Source organism: Pinus tabuliformis, chromosome X (genome assembly GCF_031772625.1).
Source record: "Pinus tabuliformis cultivar Carrire ecotype Pingquan chromosome X, CPIR1, whole genome shotgun sequence".
In the NCBI taxonomy this organism is placed as follows: Eukaryota; Viridiplantae; Streptophyta; class Pinopsida; order Pinales; family Pinaceae; genus Pinus; species Pinus tabuliformis.
The window spans coordinates 1,669,475,657-1,669,490,302 of record NC_142308.1 but is presented as its reverse complement, the minus strand read 5'-3'; the positions used below and the strand labels follow the sequence as shown (position 1 = coordinate 1,669,490,302).

General features: G+C 40.9%; 1 protein-coding gene across 2 annotated transcripts in view; it reads left to right on the top strand.

The window, feature by feature from the left end:
- Positions 1–809: 809 nt before the first annotated feature.
- Positions 810–14,646, top strand: part of LOC149146432 ((DL)-glycerol-3-phosphatase 2-like) — a 36,102-nt gene continuing 22,265 nt past the window's right edge. The window contains exons 1-6 of one of the 2 annotated variants that reach the window (XM_089446751.1): positions 810–1,144; positions 1,234–1,322; positions 11,721–11,945; positions 12,303–12,363; positions 12,570–12,717; positions 12,856–12,935. In XM_089446751.1, the coding sequence (XP_089302877.1) occupies positions 1,250–1,322; positions 11,721–11,945; positions 12,303–12,363; positions 12,570–12,717; positions 12,856–12,935 (587 nt within the window). In that variant the 5' untranslated portion in view covers positions 810–1,144; positions 1,234–1,249. Of the gene's footprint in view, positions 1,145–1,165; positions 1,323–11,720; positions 11,946–12,302; positions 12,364–12,569; positions 12,718–12,855; positions 12,936–14,646 lie in introns of those variants that run through there. The other variant, XM_089446750.1, reaches the window with a different exon arrangement.

Genomic DNA, 14,646 nt, shown 5'->3' with positions numbered 1-14,646 from the left:
GTTAAAAATTATTTCTTAGTGCCACCATGCAACAAAATGGGGGAAAGTTAAATTTTTTGTCTCAATAATCAACAAAGGGGAGAAAATGTGGCAGACCTGCGAGAGAAATTTGCAATGACCTCTCACGTTACCTACAATACCCACTGCCACTCAACCTAACCCCCTTCACCACTTAACCTAGTCCCCAATCGCCACTTGTCGACCCCCTCACTCATCGATGATCTAGGTGGATGTTGGTGGCCACCTCCCTATTCCACTTGGACCTCCACCACTGTCTTTTTCAGTTTTTTTCAGCTTCCTTATTTATAGCACAATTTACTATTTTTGACAATTTTTTGGGTCATGAACTTTCAGAGTCGTTTTGAGGTCCTAAACGACGTTTTTTGGGAAAACCGAAGACCAATGTTGGCCACTCAAAAGTTGTAGTCTTCATATAGATCTTTCTAACGAAGTATTATGCGCGTCAAACGAAGATCGTATGCCAAAGTTACGACCACAAGAAGTTGATGTACCAATTTACCCAAACGGGATCCATAGTTTGGCACTTCATCTCCTAGAGCTAGATTTTTGAATGTTTAGAGTTTTTTATTATTTCTCAATAATAAATAGACCTTTGAGTCTCATTGTAACACAGTTCATGGAGCCACCACATCTCCTCTCAAATAATTTATAATTTACCATAATCGGACCTAGTGTTATTTCCATTATATTTGTAAGCATATTTCAATATTTGATATTTAATGAAATGAAGTGTTATTTCATCACCACCTTTATCTTTGTGGTTATATTTGTAATTTACAGTCAGCGCTTTGGTTCCCCTTACACACACCTCACACGCCTCACTCTAGAACCCCGACTCCCCTCAGGCAGCACTCACACTCCCGCAGCACTCAAACAGCAACACTCCTCCCAGCGGCACTCAAAGCTCTCGGCATCTCCAGCAGCACTCAGCTCTCCTCAGCGGCAGCGGCACTCAGCACTCCTCAGCGCTCACAACTACTAAGAAAGCGGTTACACCTTCATATATAAAGAAGTGATAAAATTTCAACATCTCAATTTTAAAATACGGATCTTTGGAGAAACCATAAAAAAAAATCGGCATATCCATCTTAAAGTTCGGATCTTTTAACCAACGGATTTTTAAGTAAGACTGTTGTTTTGTCCTTTTGGGATAAACTCTGGTTGATTTTTTTGTGTTGTGTTTTAAATTGGGCACGGTGTGGTGGATTTCAGCTGCGCTGACGCAACGATGGGCGATTTGGCAACCCCGAAATACAAATGCATTACCCACGTTATCTTCGATATGGATGGTTTATTGCTCGGTAACATTTCTCATTCCTTGCTTAAGCTTCGAATAGCAATTAACTCTATTATAGATTAATTCGGCGGGGTTTATGAGCCTAGAACCCTCTCCCTTCAAACATTAAGCTTTTCTAATGCTTTAATCAATTACATAAATGAACAACAGCTGCAATATTCTCAACAGGCTTGAGTAGTAGAGTGTTTCATGGTTTCCACATCTCGCCCTTTTATATTCAAGAGAAACCTTGCCGTTACCGTGAGATTGCATGGTCAATTTAACAAAACTATAATTTAAAAAATCGAACAATTGGGTTCTGAAAATTTTGTTGCTGTTATCATTTTGATGATATAAGCTTTTAGGTTTTCTAAAATGCCTAGAGTTGCATTCGATATCCCCGACAGGGGATGCTGTCTCTTTGTCAGTGTTCCACTGTGTAACGTTAACATTGAGCCTTTTGTTTAAACTATTAATATACGCACATATGTGTAAGTACGGCGACAGCAAGCTCATAAAAAGCTGGCTTTAAAAGAACTTTCAAACTATCAAAAGCACGCCTTAACAAAGTTGCCACAGGACCATGCAACAACTCCATTTTCTCATTTACTACAAGGCACTAGTCACAGTAGTGTTGATCAAACCTCCTCCTTTAGCAAATTTCTCCTCCTCTTTATCTAATTTCTAGATATCTAGGGTTAGAGCTAGGGTACTATGTGAAAAATTGCTAAAAATGATTTTTGTTTGATGTTTTATTTCTCTCAAAGTACGAAATGCATTAATAAAATATATAAATGCAAAATCTAGCATTATTGCATGTTAAACTCTACCTTTTAGGCCTGATGTCATCATGCTTTTGCTGTTTATGCATAGTTTCAGCCATAGAACTCCATTATAAACCCTAAATCCTTGGTATGTATTAGAAGGTCTTGTCCCTTTGTTGACTGATCATTGAAGGACCTTTTCCTCTAGCTGTTATATGAACATTGTTTGCCTTATCATGGAAAATTTGCAAAACCCTAACTTATATCAGCCCTCTACTTAGTCTAGGAATAAGTACCTGAATTTTAGCAAGGATTACATAACCCATCTAGGCTTCGCCAGCACTATATCCCAATCTTTAGACCTTATTCAATCACCTTGAGCCATTCTCATTGAACATTCTTTAGGTGATCCTTAGGGAAGCCTCCCTTGTGGTTGAATACCACGAAATAGTTGGAGAAAGGCTGCCAAGGTGACAGTGATAGCCAATCTTTTGTTTCCTTGAGGTTGGATCTGCCCAATGAGGCTCTGCACTAGGCCTGTTACATTTTGTAGCAACAATCGACATTGATTACATTCATCATCATTGACCAAACGTCCTCAAGATTCTGCCCAACCAATTGAGGGTTTGTTGTCAGCATCTATGGGTTGAGTTTGATCACCAAATCTTTCATATGGAGAGGACTTGTCATGTGTGTCATCTACAGTAGATTAAGAATTTGGTACTGAGGAGCGCTTTATCTTTGAATCTCCCATATATTATGAGTTTGATGGAGCTATTTGTCTATAGCGTGATTTTGGAGAGTCCCTTGCTACCTTTCGCTATGACACTTAGAAATGTTTGGTTCTATACATACATGAGGTGACTACTCATAGATGTTAGGCATTATGGGATTTATCAAGACCTTGACCCACCAAGTTGATAAATTCCTTCTTCCAACGCATCTTGGTAACTAGAGGCACTAAGCACTTGTTGGATTCCCTAGCCTTGGTGTTAAAATTAGCAACTAGGGCCACACTCCACGTGGGTCATCTTATTTATGACGACTGATATTTTTCTTGGATTCCTCTCTCAGAGAGGTGTAGGATTGATCTAAAGATCATCCGATTCCGACATGTAAAAATGAAAATATGAATTTATTTATATTATGGACAAATTGTCAAGGTCGGCCAACAAGCAAAACAGGGATTCAAACCCCCAGCTCATCCTCAACGTTGCATATAAAAGGAGGAGACCTCAAGTCATTTCATCATCATCTCATCTTCTCACATCTCTCTCTCCTCACTTGATTGGGTATGCTAATCTGGGCAGCTGTCTCTCACATGTGCGAAGGAAGGAGGACATTTCTGTTTCAATGTTTGACTGCGTTGACCAGCGTTGACCGAATTTCAGAGGCTGTATTTTAGGCTGTGTTGACTAGCGTTGACCTCCTTTTGACTACGGATTGGGTGAGGTATCTTCTCCTTGGCAGGCCGTAGATCTGGGCACTGAAATCGAGGTGATCTGACCTCTCATTTAACCAGCGTTGACTGCCCTAGATCTGGCTGCAGTTTGACTTTTGTTGACTAGTCTTTGACTGGACTTTTTTGGATTGTTTTTGGTTGATTGAGCTTGTTGTTGGAGGTCGAAGTTGACTGGGTTTGACCGAGTTGTTTAGAGGAAGGATTCTGCCTTGTTTGACCAACGTTGACTTTTCTGGTTAGGGCTTTTCTGCTGCTGTCATAAATTATCAGATTTCTACTTTGTACATCTCTCTCTCTGCTGAACTATTGAAGAATATAAGAAGAATTGATCAAGGGTTTCCCCACATTGGGGTTTGTCCCTGGATGGTACCACATCTTGTGTCCTCTTGTCTTGGCTTGTTTTCTACTGTTTATGTTTATGTTCTATCTGCATTTTACTATCATGCTGATGTGATTACTAAACTGGATATTGATATTGGGCTAATAAAGAAATTGAAGTAAATTGCTCTTAAGCATAGAACATACCATTGTTACCTAAAATTAACATGGTATCAGAGTTGAGGTGAAGACAAAGCCCAAGCAAGAGTGAAAGAGCATTCACCAAAGTGAGTTGGACAAGGACAAAAGACTCAATGGGTTCCTCATCCCACTTCCTGGTTGAAGACAAGCTCCATGAAAAGTCTGACTGTCATGGATAGAAGATGTCTCTTGATTTGACCTTGGAAGAACAAGAAGTGTTGGATTATGTGAAGGGTAAAATCCCTGAGCCTCCTTCAAATGCACCGGCTGCTGCGAAGACCAAGTACAATAAGGCTGAAGTCAAAGCGAAGAAGATTATTAGAGATTCCGTTCACAAGAGTTCAATGGCCTACATCTCTGATTTGAACACCTCCAAGGAGATCTACGACAGGTTGGTCAACATGTTCAAGGTTAGTGATGCAAATCAAATTTTATTTCTCAAAAGAATTTGAAGGACATTAAGAAGGGCAAGGATGAGGATATTCAATCCTACTTCTTAAGGATCACGAGATCAAGAATGATCTACTTTCGATTGGAGAGGTCATTCTAGACAGGGAACTTACTATCACTACCCTTGGAGGACTCCCACCCAAGTGTTATATATCTAGAACCACTATTCTTAATAATGATCGAATTCCAGGGTTTGAAGAATTGATGTCGAGATGCATTCAAGAAGAAACAAGAATGGTGAAGCAAGAAATGCCTTCTAATAGAAGCAATCCCATTGCTTTCTCCGCTCATGCCAAAAGGAGAAATAATGCAGGGTCTAAAGGTCATTTCAATGGAAAGCCTAGATCTAAGGGTGGAAGGAAGGGCAGGTGCTTTGTTTACAATAAGTTTGGCCACTATGCAAGGGAATGTCCAAATAGAAGGGACACATCACATGATGATGATCACAATCATTCCAGGGGTAACTTCAACAACAACAATCAAAGGAATAGCAGGTTCAATGGCAAAGGAAAAAGGAATCTGAGACATCATGGAAATGGTCAACCGTCCAAGAAAGCAAGGAACTCCAGGCATGAAGATTCAAATGTTGTTAACAATAAGCAAAAGGAATACTATCTTAGATCGACCCTCTCCACTACCTCTCCACTACCTCTCCACCGGACACTTTGGGGAATTGGCTAATTGATAGTGGTGCCTCAAGGCACTTCACCGGATACAAGGAAGCTCTCTCTAATCTGATAGAGAAGGAGACAAACTTGGAGATTATCCTTGGAGACGATGCCACCTATCCCATGAAGGGAGTAGGGAATGTTACCCTTCAATTGAATCAAGGTAACACGATTCATTTACAAGAAGTTCTATATGTACCTGATCTCAAGAAGAACTTGGTGTCCATTTCGGCAATGGAAGACAAAGGATACAAGGTGGCATTCATCGATGGAAAGGTACATGTTTGGAAAAGAAATTTTAAAGATGCTTTTACTCTTGGGTTCAGGGTTGACACTTTGTATCAAGTTGGAGGAAGTCCATTGGGAGCCATGTCTTGCGACACATCTCTACAATTTGAACTATGGCACCAGAGGTTTGCCCATCTTCATTATAAGGCTTTTCACGATGTGAGACAGATGGTGACAGGTATGTCCGAGTTCAAAGTAGAGCATGAAGGTGTATGTCTGGGATGTGCCGAAGGAAAACTTACAAGGGGACCATTCCCCTCAAGTAATAGCAAGACCACAGATATATTGCAGTTGATCCACTTCAACATATCTGGTATGATGCCCGTAAACTCTTTGGGAGGATACTTATATTATCTCACCTTTACAGATGATTATTCTCGCAAGACCTGGATCTACTTTTTGAAAAAGAAGGATGAAGTGTTCACCAAGTTCCGTCACTTCAAAGCCATGATCGAAAATCAATCCGAGAAGAGAATCAAGATATTGAGGACTGATAATGGGACTGAGTACAAATCAAATGAATTCCATGATTATTGCAGAGAAGCTAGCATTAAGAGGGATACTACAACACCATACACTCTCATGCAAAATGGTGTGGCTGAAAGGAAGAATCGTACTATTGTAGAAGCTGTTCGTGTCATGCTTCATGATCAAGGGCTTCCAAAGTTTCTATGGGCTGAAGCTGCGAATATCGCTGTATATGTTCAAAATCGATGCCCTCATCAAGCATTGGACTCCAAGACTCCCGAAGAAATGTTCACTGGTAAGAAACCCGATGTCTCTCTTTTTAGAATTTTTGGAAGTCCTGTATATTTTCATGTGCCGAAAGAGAAGAGAAGCAAATTAGGTGCATTAGGGAAGAAAGGAATCTTTGTGGGCTATAGCGAAAATTTGAAGGGCTATAGAATTTATGTGGTTGGTCAAAGGGAAGTTGAGATAAGTCATGATGTCACCTTTGACGAAGATATGGCCCTCAGCAATATCAACGACCTTCCTATCCCAAGGAAGGACAAAGAAGCTGACACCGGAAAACAGGGTGAAAAAGAGGACGAAACGATACCTGATGAACCTATGGATCCTATTGATCCTCCTCCCTAATAGCCCTCCTCCTCCAAGAGGAGACCCTCATGGCTTAGGGAGACTCTCGAAGATGTCGAGAGACATATTACACCAAGGGGGACTTTCCGTGAGAGCAAGAAGCCAAATAGGTATCAAGGATACTTGATCGTCATGAGCACTATCATTCAAAATGAGCCTTCATCATTTGAAGAAGCCGTGAAGCAACAAGTATGGAAGGATGCTATGAATGAAGAATACGAGTCTATTATGAAGAATGATGTCTGGGATGTGATCCCTAGACCCCAGGACAAATCGGTTGTCACCTCTAAGTGGCTCTACAAAATCAAGCATGGAGTTGATGGAAGTGCAGAAAAGTTCAAGGCTCGCTTTGTTACTCGAGGCTTCTCTCAAAAGGAAGGTGTAGATTACGATGAGATATTTGCACCTGTTGCCCGATAAACCACCATTCGCTTGATCATAGCCCTTGCTGCCTTGCAAGGATGGAACCTACATCAGATGGATGTCAAGACCGCTTTTTTGCATGGTTCGATCAAAGAAGAAGTCTATGTGGAACAACCCGAGGGTTTTGAGGTTCATGACCGAGAATCTCATGTATGCAGGTTGAAGAAAGCTCTCTATGGCTTGAAGCGAGCACCCCGGGCTTGGTATGAGAGGATTGATAGCTATCTATGACCGGGAATCTCATGTATGCAGGTTGAAGAAAGCTCTCTATGGCTTGAAGCAAGCACCCTAGGCTTGGTATGAGAGGTGTTAGCTCTGCTATGCAGCGCTGACTTTCTAAGGTCAGAAAGAGGTATGGTCTGTTTGGTTGTGTCCGAAGGAGGGGGCTTACATTGGTCACTTTCCCTTTTCCTCACCCCTCTCACCTCTAAACCCTTCCCATTCCCTGAATAAGCCTTCTAAAATCGACAAAGTCCCTTTTAACCCCGCTCTAAGCGCAAAGTCAAAATAACCATAAAACCATACCCATATGCCCTCGTGTGCTCATAAAACCCTCATTGCATCTCCGTCGTTGATCTTCCCCGCCGATCCAACGGCTCCCATCGCACTCGATAAAGGCGACCCGCTCTACCACTCTCCATCGTTAGGTCATCTCCGCTGAGCTTTGACGGTCTTCGCTCTCATCGTGCCGACAATTTGATCGAGTGATAGCGCGCGATGAGAGCGATTTTTCTCTCTCATCCACTGCTACGTGTCGATCACTGAGTGGAATCGCTCGACCATGGGCATTTACCGCTTAGCGCCCGAAGAGTTTCTTGGAATCCTAACAGGAGGATTGATAGCTATCTGATGAAGTTGAGATTGACTAGAAGTGAAGTCGACCCGAACCTTTATTTTAAGGTTGAAAATGATAAACCTCTCATACTGGTACTTTATGTGGATGACCTCTTTCTTATAGGTGCAGACCCTCTCATTCACAAATGTAAGAGGGAGTTGGCTTCTGAATTTGCGATGAAGGACCTAGGACTGATGCACTACTTCTTAGGGTTGGAGGTCGCGCAAAAGCCAGGAGGAATTTTTCTATCTCAAGGAAAATATGTTGTGAAGATATTGGAAAGATTTGGGATGGTGGACTGCAAGCTTGTGAGTCGTGACTACCCCGATGGAACTTGACTTCAAGAAGTTATGTGGTAGTACTGCCGGACCTGAATTGGGAAATGCTTCTGAGTATCGTCAACTCATAGGAGCACTGATGTTCTTGGTGAACTCTCGTCTGGACATATGTTTTGCAGTTAACACGTTGAGCCAATATATGGTTGAGCCTCATCATATACATTGGATTTGTGCCAATAATCTTTTGAGATATCTTCGGGGCACAATCACTCATGGACTAAGATACACTGCTGGAGATGTGAAGTTGCATGGTTATTCTGATTCTGATTGGGTTGGCAGTGTGGTGGTTCGCAAGAGCACTTTTGGGTGCTGTTTTTCTTTGGGTTCTGCTTTGATATCCTGGATGAGCAAGAAGCAAAAATCGGTTGCCTTGAGCACTATTGAGGCCGAATACATAGCTGCTAGTATGGCCTCCTGTGAAGCTATCTGGTTGAGGAAGCTCTTTAGTGAGCTGTTTGGACATGTGTTGGATACCATCATGATCCTCTACGACAACCAGAGTGGGATCTGATTATCAGAGAATCTCGTGTTTCATGATTGCTCCAAGCATATAGATATCAAGTACCACTTTATTCGAGATATGGTACAACGAGGAGCAATAAGGCTCCATCACATTGGGACTAATGAGCAGGTCCCCAATATTCTGACAAAGCCCCTGAGAAGGTCAAGTTTTTGGCCTTTCGAGAACAACTTGGAGTCGTGGAGAGACCCTCTCCTGAGGGTCCTGTATGATATGGACATTGAGCTTTGGGAGCTCCGGGGGGCTTGGGGTACTTCTTGGAGCGATGAGCAACCATAGGGTGAGTGGTTCAGCCTTCCCCTAGTGGTTTGCTGTGTATAGGGTGAGTGGTTCAACCTTCCCCTAGTGGTTTGTTGTGTACAGGGTGAGTGGTTCAGCCTTCCCGTGTGATACCCCGTGGCGACATGTAGGCAAGATGAGTGGTTCATCCTTCTCCTGCTGAGACATCCTACCCATGCAGTCTGGGACTCATGGGAAGTACCTCTCATCCAGCCAATGAGTAGGGAAATGAGGATGGGACCATAGTACTACCAATGGATGCATCGTGTACTACCGTACTCCCTATGCTAGCATGACCGGTATTGATGTGGGATCAATTGGAATTGACTTCGAGTTAGTAAGAGTGGTATGGCACACTCTCTTTTCATTGGAACCGACTTTGGGTTAGTAAGAGTGGTATGAGATACTCTTTTATTTGGCGCTGACTTTGGGTCAGTAGAGAATGGTATGATCCATTCTCGATCACTTCTTCTTCTTCATAGTTCAGTAGAGCAGAGCCAAGCAGTGCAGAGCAATGCATTGATGGCAGAGATAGTACCGACTGGCAGATGGATTAGCAGATGGAGTTCTCCCTAGTTGAGAGGGAGTGTTAAAATTGGCAACTAGGGCCAAACTCCACATGGGTCATCTTATTTATGACAGCTGATATTTTTCTTGGATTCCTCTCTCTGAGAGGTGTAGGATTGATCTAAAGATCATCCGATTCCGACATGTAAAAATGAAGATATGAATTTATTTATATTATGGACAAATTGTCAAGGTCGGCCAACAAGCAAAACAGGCATTCAAACCCCCAGCTCATCCTCAACGTTGCATATAAAAGGAGGAGACCTCAAGTCATTTTATCATCATCTCATCTTCTCACATCTCTCTCTCCTCACTTGATTGGGTACGCTAATCTGGGCAGCTGTCTCTCACACGTGCGAAGGAAGGAGGACGTTCTCTATTTGACTGTTTGACTGCGTTGACCTCCTTTTGACTGCGGATTGGGTGAGGTATCTTCTCCTTGGCAGGCCGCAGATCTGGGCACTGAAATCGAGGTGATCTGACCTCTCATTTGACCAGCATTGACTGCCCTAGATCTGGCCGCAGTTTGACTTTCGTTGACCAATCTTTGACTGGACTTTTTCGGACTGTTTTGGGCTGATTGAGCTTGCTGTTGGAGGCCGAAGTTGACTGGGTTTGACCGAGCTGTTTAGAGGAAGGATTCTGCCCTGTTTGACCAGCGTTGACTTTTCTGGTTAGGGCTTTTCTGCTGCTGTCATAAATTATCAGATTTGTAATTTGTACTATCTCTCTCTCTGCTGAACTATTGAAGAATATAAGAAGAATTGATCAAGGGTTTCCCCACATTGGGGTTTGTCCCTGGCTGGTGCCACATTTTGTGTCCTCGTCTTGGCTTGTCTTCCACTATTTATGTTTATGTTCTATTTGCATTTTACTATCATGTTGATGTGATTGCTAAACTGGATATTGATATTGGGCTAATAAAGAAATTGAAGTAAATTGCTCTTAAGCATAAAACATACCGTTGTTACCTAAAATTAACAACATACATGATATGAAGTCTATGGGACAACACATATCCTCTGATTTGATTGCCATACCACAAAGATGTACCTGCTTTCAACACAAAGTTTCCTTCTAGCCCAAATTATGCAACTGGATGCCCATCACTAGATTTTTGTCTTTGGCCTCAAATGTATCAGGGCTTCCACTAAATTCTTTTGGGTTCCTCCTAGGATTACCCAACTATGCCTTGTCAATCTGGTGCACTTGCTAGAGGTACTTTTGTAGTGATTGATGGGGATGGAGATGGCACTGCACCCTCCTATATCTACCTCTATATTTATTGCTGAGTAATCTCCTTCTAATTTTTACCCTCATGGGTCATCCTGTCTTACCATATTGTCTTTGCTTAAATATTAGCTTTCCAGAGTAGCCTTGGCATTCCCACATTATGTTTCTGACTCGTATTTTCTAATCGCATTGAGCCATGTTTTGGTTATCTGTGGACGTTGATCAAATTATCTTATCTTGGTTTCGTACAAGTGGATTAAGACTAAGAGTATAATGCATGTTAAATTAATAATAGATTTTCTTTTGATTGGATACATAATGGAGGAGTTTTCAAAGCCTCTAGGACCAGAACCATATCAAAATAGATACTCGAGTTTGCATGTGGCTGCTGTTGGAAGGTCCATAACATAAATATAAAGGGCAGTTTTAGTTAGCTTCTGATTTTAATTATTTTATCTGTTTAAATTTTAAAATGCACATTTTGTTGGTAGTATGAGCAGCCATGAAGAAATTACTTACACACAGAAAATCACATGAGAACAAATATACTCCAAAAATCATATTGTATTAATTACCATAATAATACATCACACCTTCACGTACATGAATACAATACATGAGGCCTTGCAATATGGAATTGAGGTGCCCATAACAAATTTCCAATATGGCTAATTGGTTCAATCGTCTCCATAACAGTCTCCACAATATCTCCATGAATATCTCCACAAATCTCTTAACTGATTCTTGGTGATCTCCATTCCTAACTTCTTTCATCGTCCTTATGTTTGGTCACACATAGACTTCTAGAATAAGTCTACTTTCATTATTAATAATTTGGTTATATCATAAGTATGAATTATTCCTTCACATTTGACCATTTGAAGGAGATGTTTCTTCAAAATTCTAATTAATGGCATATTTTATTGTTTATCCTGTATGGATTATAACTAAAAAATCATGATATGTTGTCTGGTTACAGATACAGAAAAGTTTTATACTGTTGTCCAGGAGCGCATTCTTGAGGGATATGGGAAACACTTTGATTGGTCTCTGAAGTCCAAAATGATTGGCTTGAAAGCATCAGAAGCAGCACAAGTATTTGTAAAGGAGACCGGGCTTGAAGGAATTTTAACACCTGAGGAGTTTCTCAGACAAAGAGAAGACATGCTGCAGGACATGTTTCCAGAAAGTGGGCTTATGCCAGGTATGCTTAATCTTTTTGCTATTAAAATACATGAAATGAAATCAATATCTATTTTCTTAGTTGGTCTTCAGAGGTGAGTAGAGTCAAAGTTGATATCAAAGGCTGATCCCTATGAGGAACAATAGCATACATTGGCTTAGAGAGTAAGCCTATCAATGTTCCTACCAATGTTCTTCTCCCTTGCAATATAGGGCACCTTGCTGTTGCAGTCACTTTTACTGCTTGTGCTGTTTGATCTGAAGTGTTACTACTGTTTCTTTTATTCTCCCACTCAGAAACAGATTCTTTATTTGAAAGTGACATGCTTTTCAACACATTTTGGATGTTATGTTCTGAATGTATGCTTTTGTGGTGCAGGAGCAGAGCGTTTAGTACGACATCTACATGAACATGGAGTACCTATGGCTGTGGGAACAAGGTATAAGATAGGTGTTACTGTCTCTAAGTGGTCAATATATTTTTAACTACTTTTGCACTCATGCGGACAATAATTATTTCACGTCGTAATCCTGTCCATAACTTTGATGGTAAGAGTAGAGATTCTATTTTTTCTATTTGATCAGTGTGTTAAATGAAGTTGAACTAGTGTGAAGTACTAACAGGGTTTGTCTGATGACTTTACAGCTCTCATAGGCGACATTATGAGCTGAAGACAACTAAACACAAAGATCTATTCTCATTGATGCATCATGTAGTTGTAGGCGATGATCCAGAAATCAAACAGGGAAAACCGTCCCCTGACATCTTTCTTTTGGCAGCAAAAAAATTTGAGGTATTGGTTTTTTACCACGACATGAAACATTTGAATTTGTTATATTTTTTGTTTCATTTTTCTCGTTATGTTGTTTTCAGAGATGGAATTATTATTGTGAGTTCATTTTTCTATGAAAGTTTCTTATGTTTAATTCAGGAACCCGTTCCCCAAGTTGAAAAAGTATTGACTCTGGAAGATGCTCCAACGGGTGTAGCTGCAGCTAGAAATGCTGGCATGTAAGTGTTTTTCTTGGTAAATATGACCACAGAGTATGTTTTAGATTTTGACAGAACTTGAGTGGTGTTATACCAGTTTAAATGAGTAATGTCTTTATTTATTATGAAATGGCATAAACCCTCCAAAGTAATTGTTGGACACCTAATCCGCCAAGGGTTATGGTGTGGAATGTGAACAGTGATTGGAGTCCAAGAGACCTCTTGGAATATGATAACCAAGGGTCAGATAATAATGTATTAATATGTACATCTTGTTAATAGATTACATCTCACAATTATCTAAATTTGTCTACTATTTTGTGTGAGTTTAACATGGTATGAGAGTAGGTGTATTCTTGCCTTGCTCAAGTTTGAGCCACTAGTTTTGTGGCCTCGCCTAAGCACCTTCATTGCTCAAAAGTCATAATTGCATGTCGGTCAATTTGTGCTCTGCTCCCAAACCGCCCTTTTAGTGCTATTCGTTTCATGTCAGTCTTTCAATTTTCTATTGGTTCTCATGGCCTCTCTGCTATTCTGACCTGCCTATCTGCATACCTAACCACGTCTCAGTGAAATTCGCTCATGTTACCTATTTTTTGTTGAGCAAACGACCACCTCTATAATTCGCGCATTCTCTGCAAGGAGTTTTGTCAAAACTGTCAACTTGAGCTAGGCTTTGTAACGGTTGAAACGTTCTCATACCCGCACCAAAACCAGTGACAGCAAAAAGAGGATACACCTCTGGTTTCAGTTGTCGCATCATTTGTTTTTGTTTGTCGACCAACCTGTGTACTCTACCACCCACACCCATTTCCAATTATAAGAACCACAAGAATCACTCAGTGTTTGAATGGCAAAAGGTGGTTTCGTGGCACTGAGGTGTATAAGCTAATTGTGAAGCAGGTCAATATCTTTTCTTTTTCCTCTGAGCTTTTTGGCTGGTCCGGTCTACATGTGAGAACAACCTAGATTTTGAGTCCACTAGCTGGCAGCCTTGTTTGTACCTGACTTGCAATTTTCGGAGGATTTTATCATCTTTCTGCAAGATTGGAGCACCGGAGGACCGTCCATTTCGAAGTTCGAAGAGAACCACGGGGATTCAACTTTTTTTATGAAGAATTTAAGCACAATTTTCTTAATTGACTGTGAATTTGCAAAGATATTTTCGTTATATTCTAGTATATTCAGTCTCTAAGTATATACTCTTAGCTTGTGCAATTCTGGAACATAAGGGAAGACATAGGAACAAAAAAAAGCAAAACAAAGCAATTTCTTGGGCAAGCAGAAGTTAGTAGCAATGACAACAATAGAGCTGGGAAGGCAACATTGCGGGTCTTCTACTGGATTTCTCCTTTCTTGGATACCTCATAACTGTAGAGCAGGTGGATGTGAGCAACGTGTATGAGATTTGTTGAGCGACGTATCTCCTTTTCAAAGTGGTGCAATGTATGAGAGAGTAGCGTGGCCAGCTTTGGTGAAGAGTGTGTGAACTTTCCAGACTATAGACATAGGAAGAAGATATATGTGTGAAGATTGATGTCTCTAATTTGCAGGTGCTGTTGGACTATTTTCCATCAGACATATTTATAATTACGTTGTATATTGAGCTTGTACGTTTGTTTTAACGTCTTGCCATCCTCCTCCTATCCATAATCTTATTGTGGTCCTATTGCACTCAAATTGTTAAAGTTCCAGGGAAGCGGAAGTGCCAACTTTTTCAACAAGGATTAGA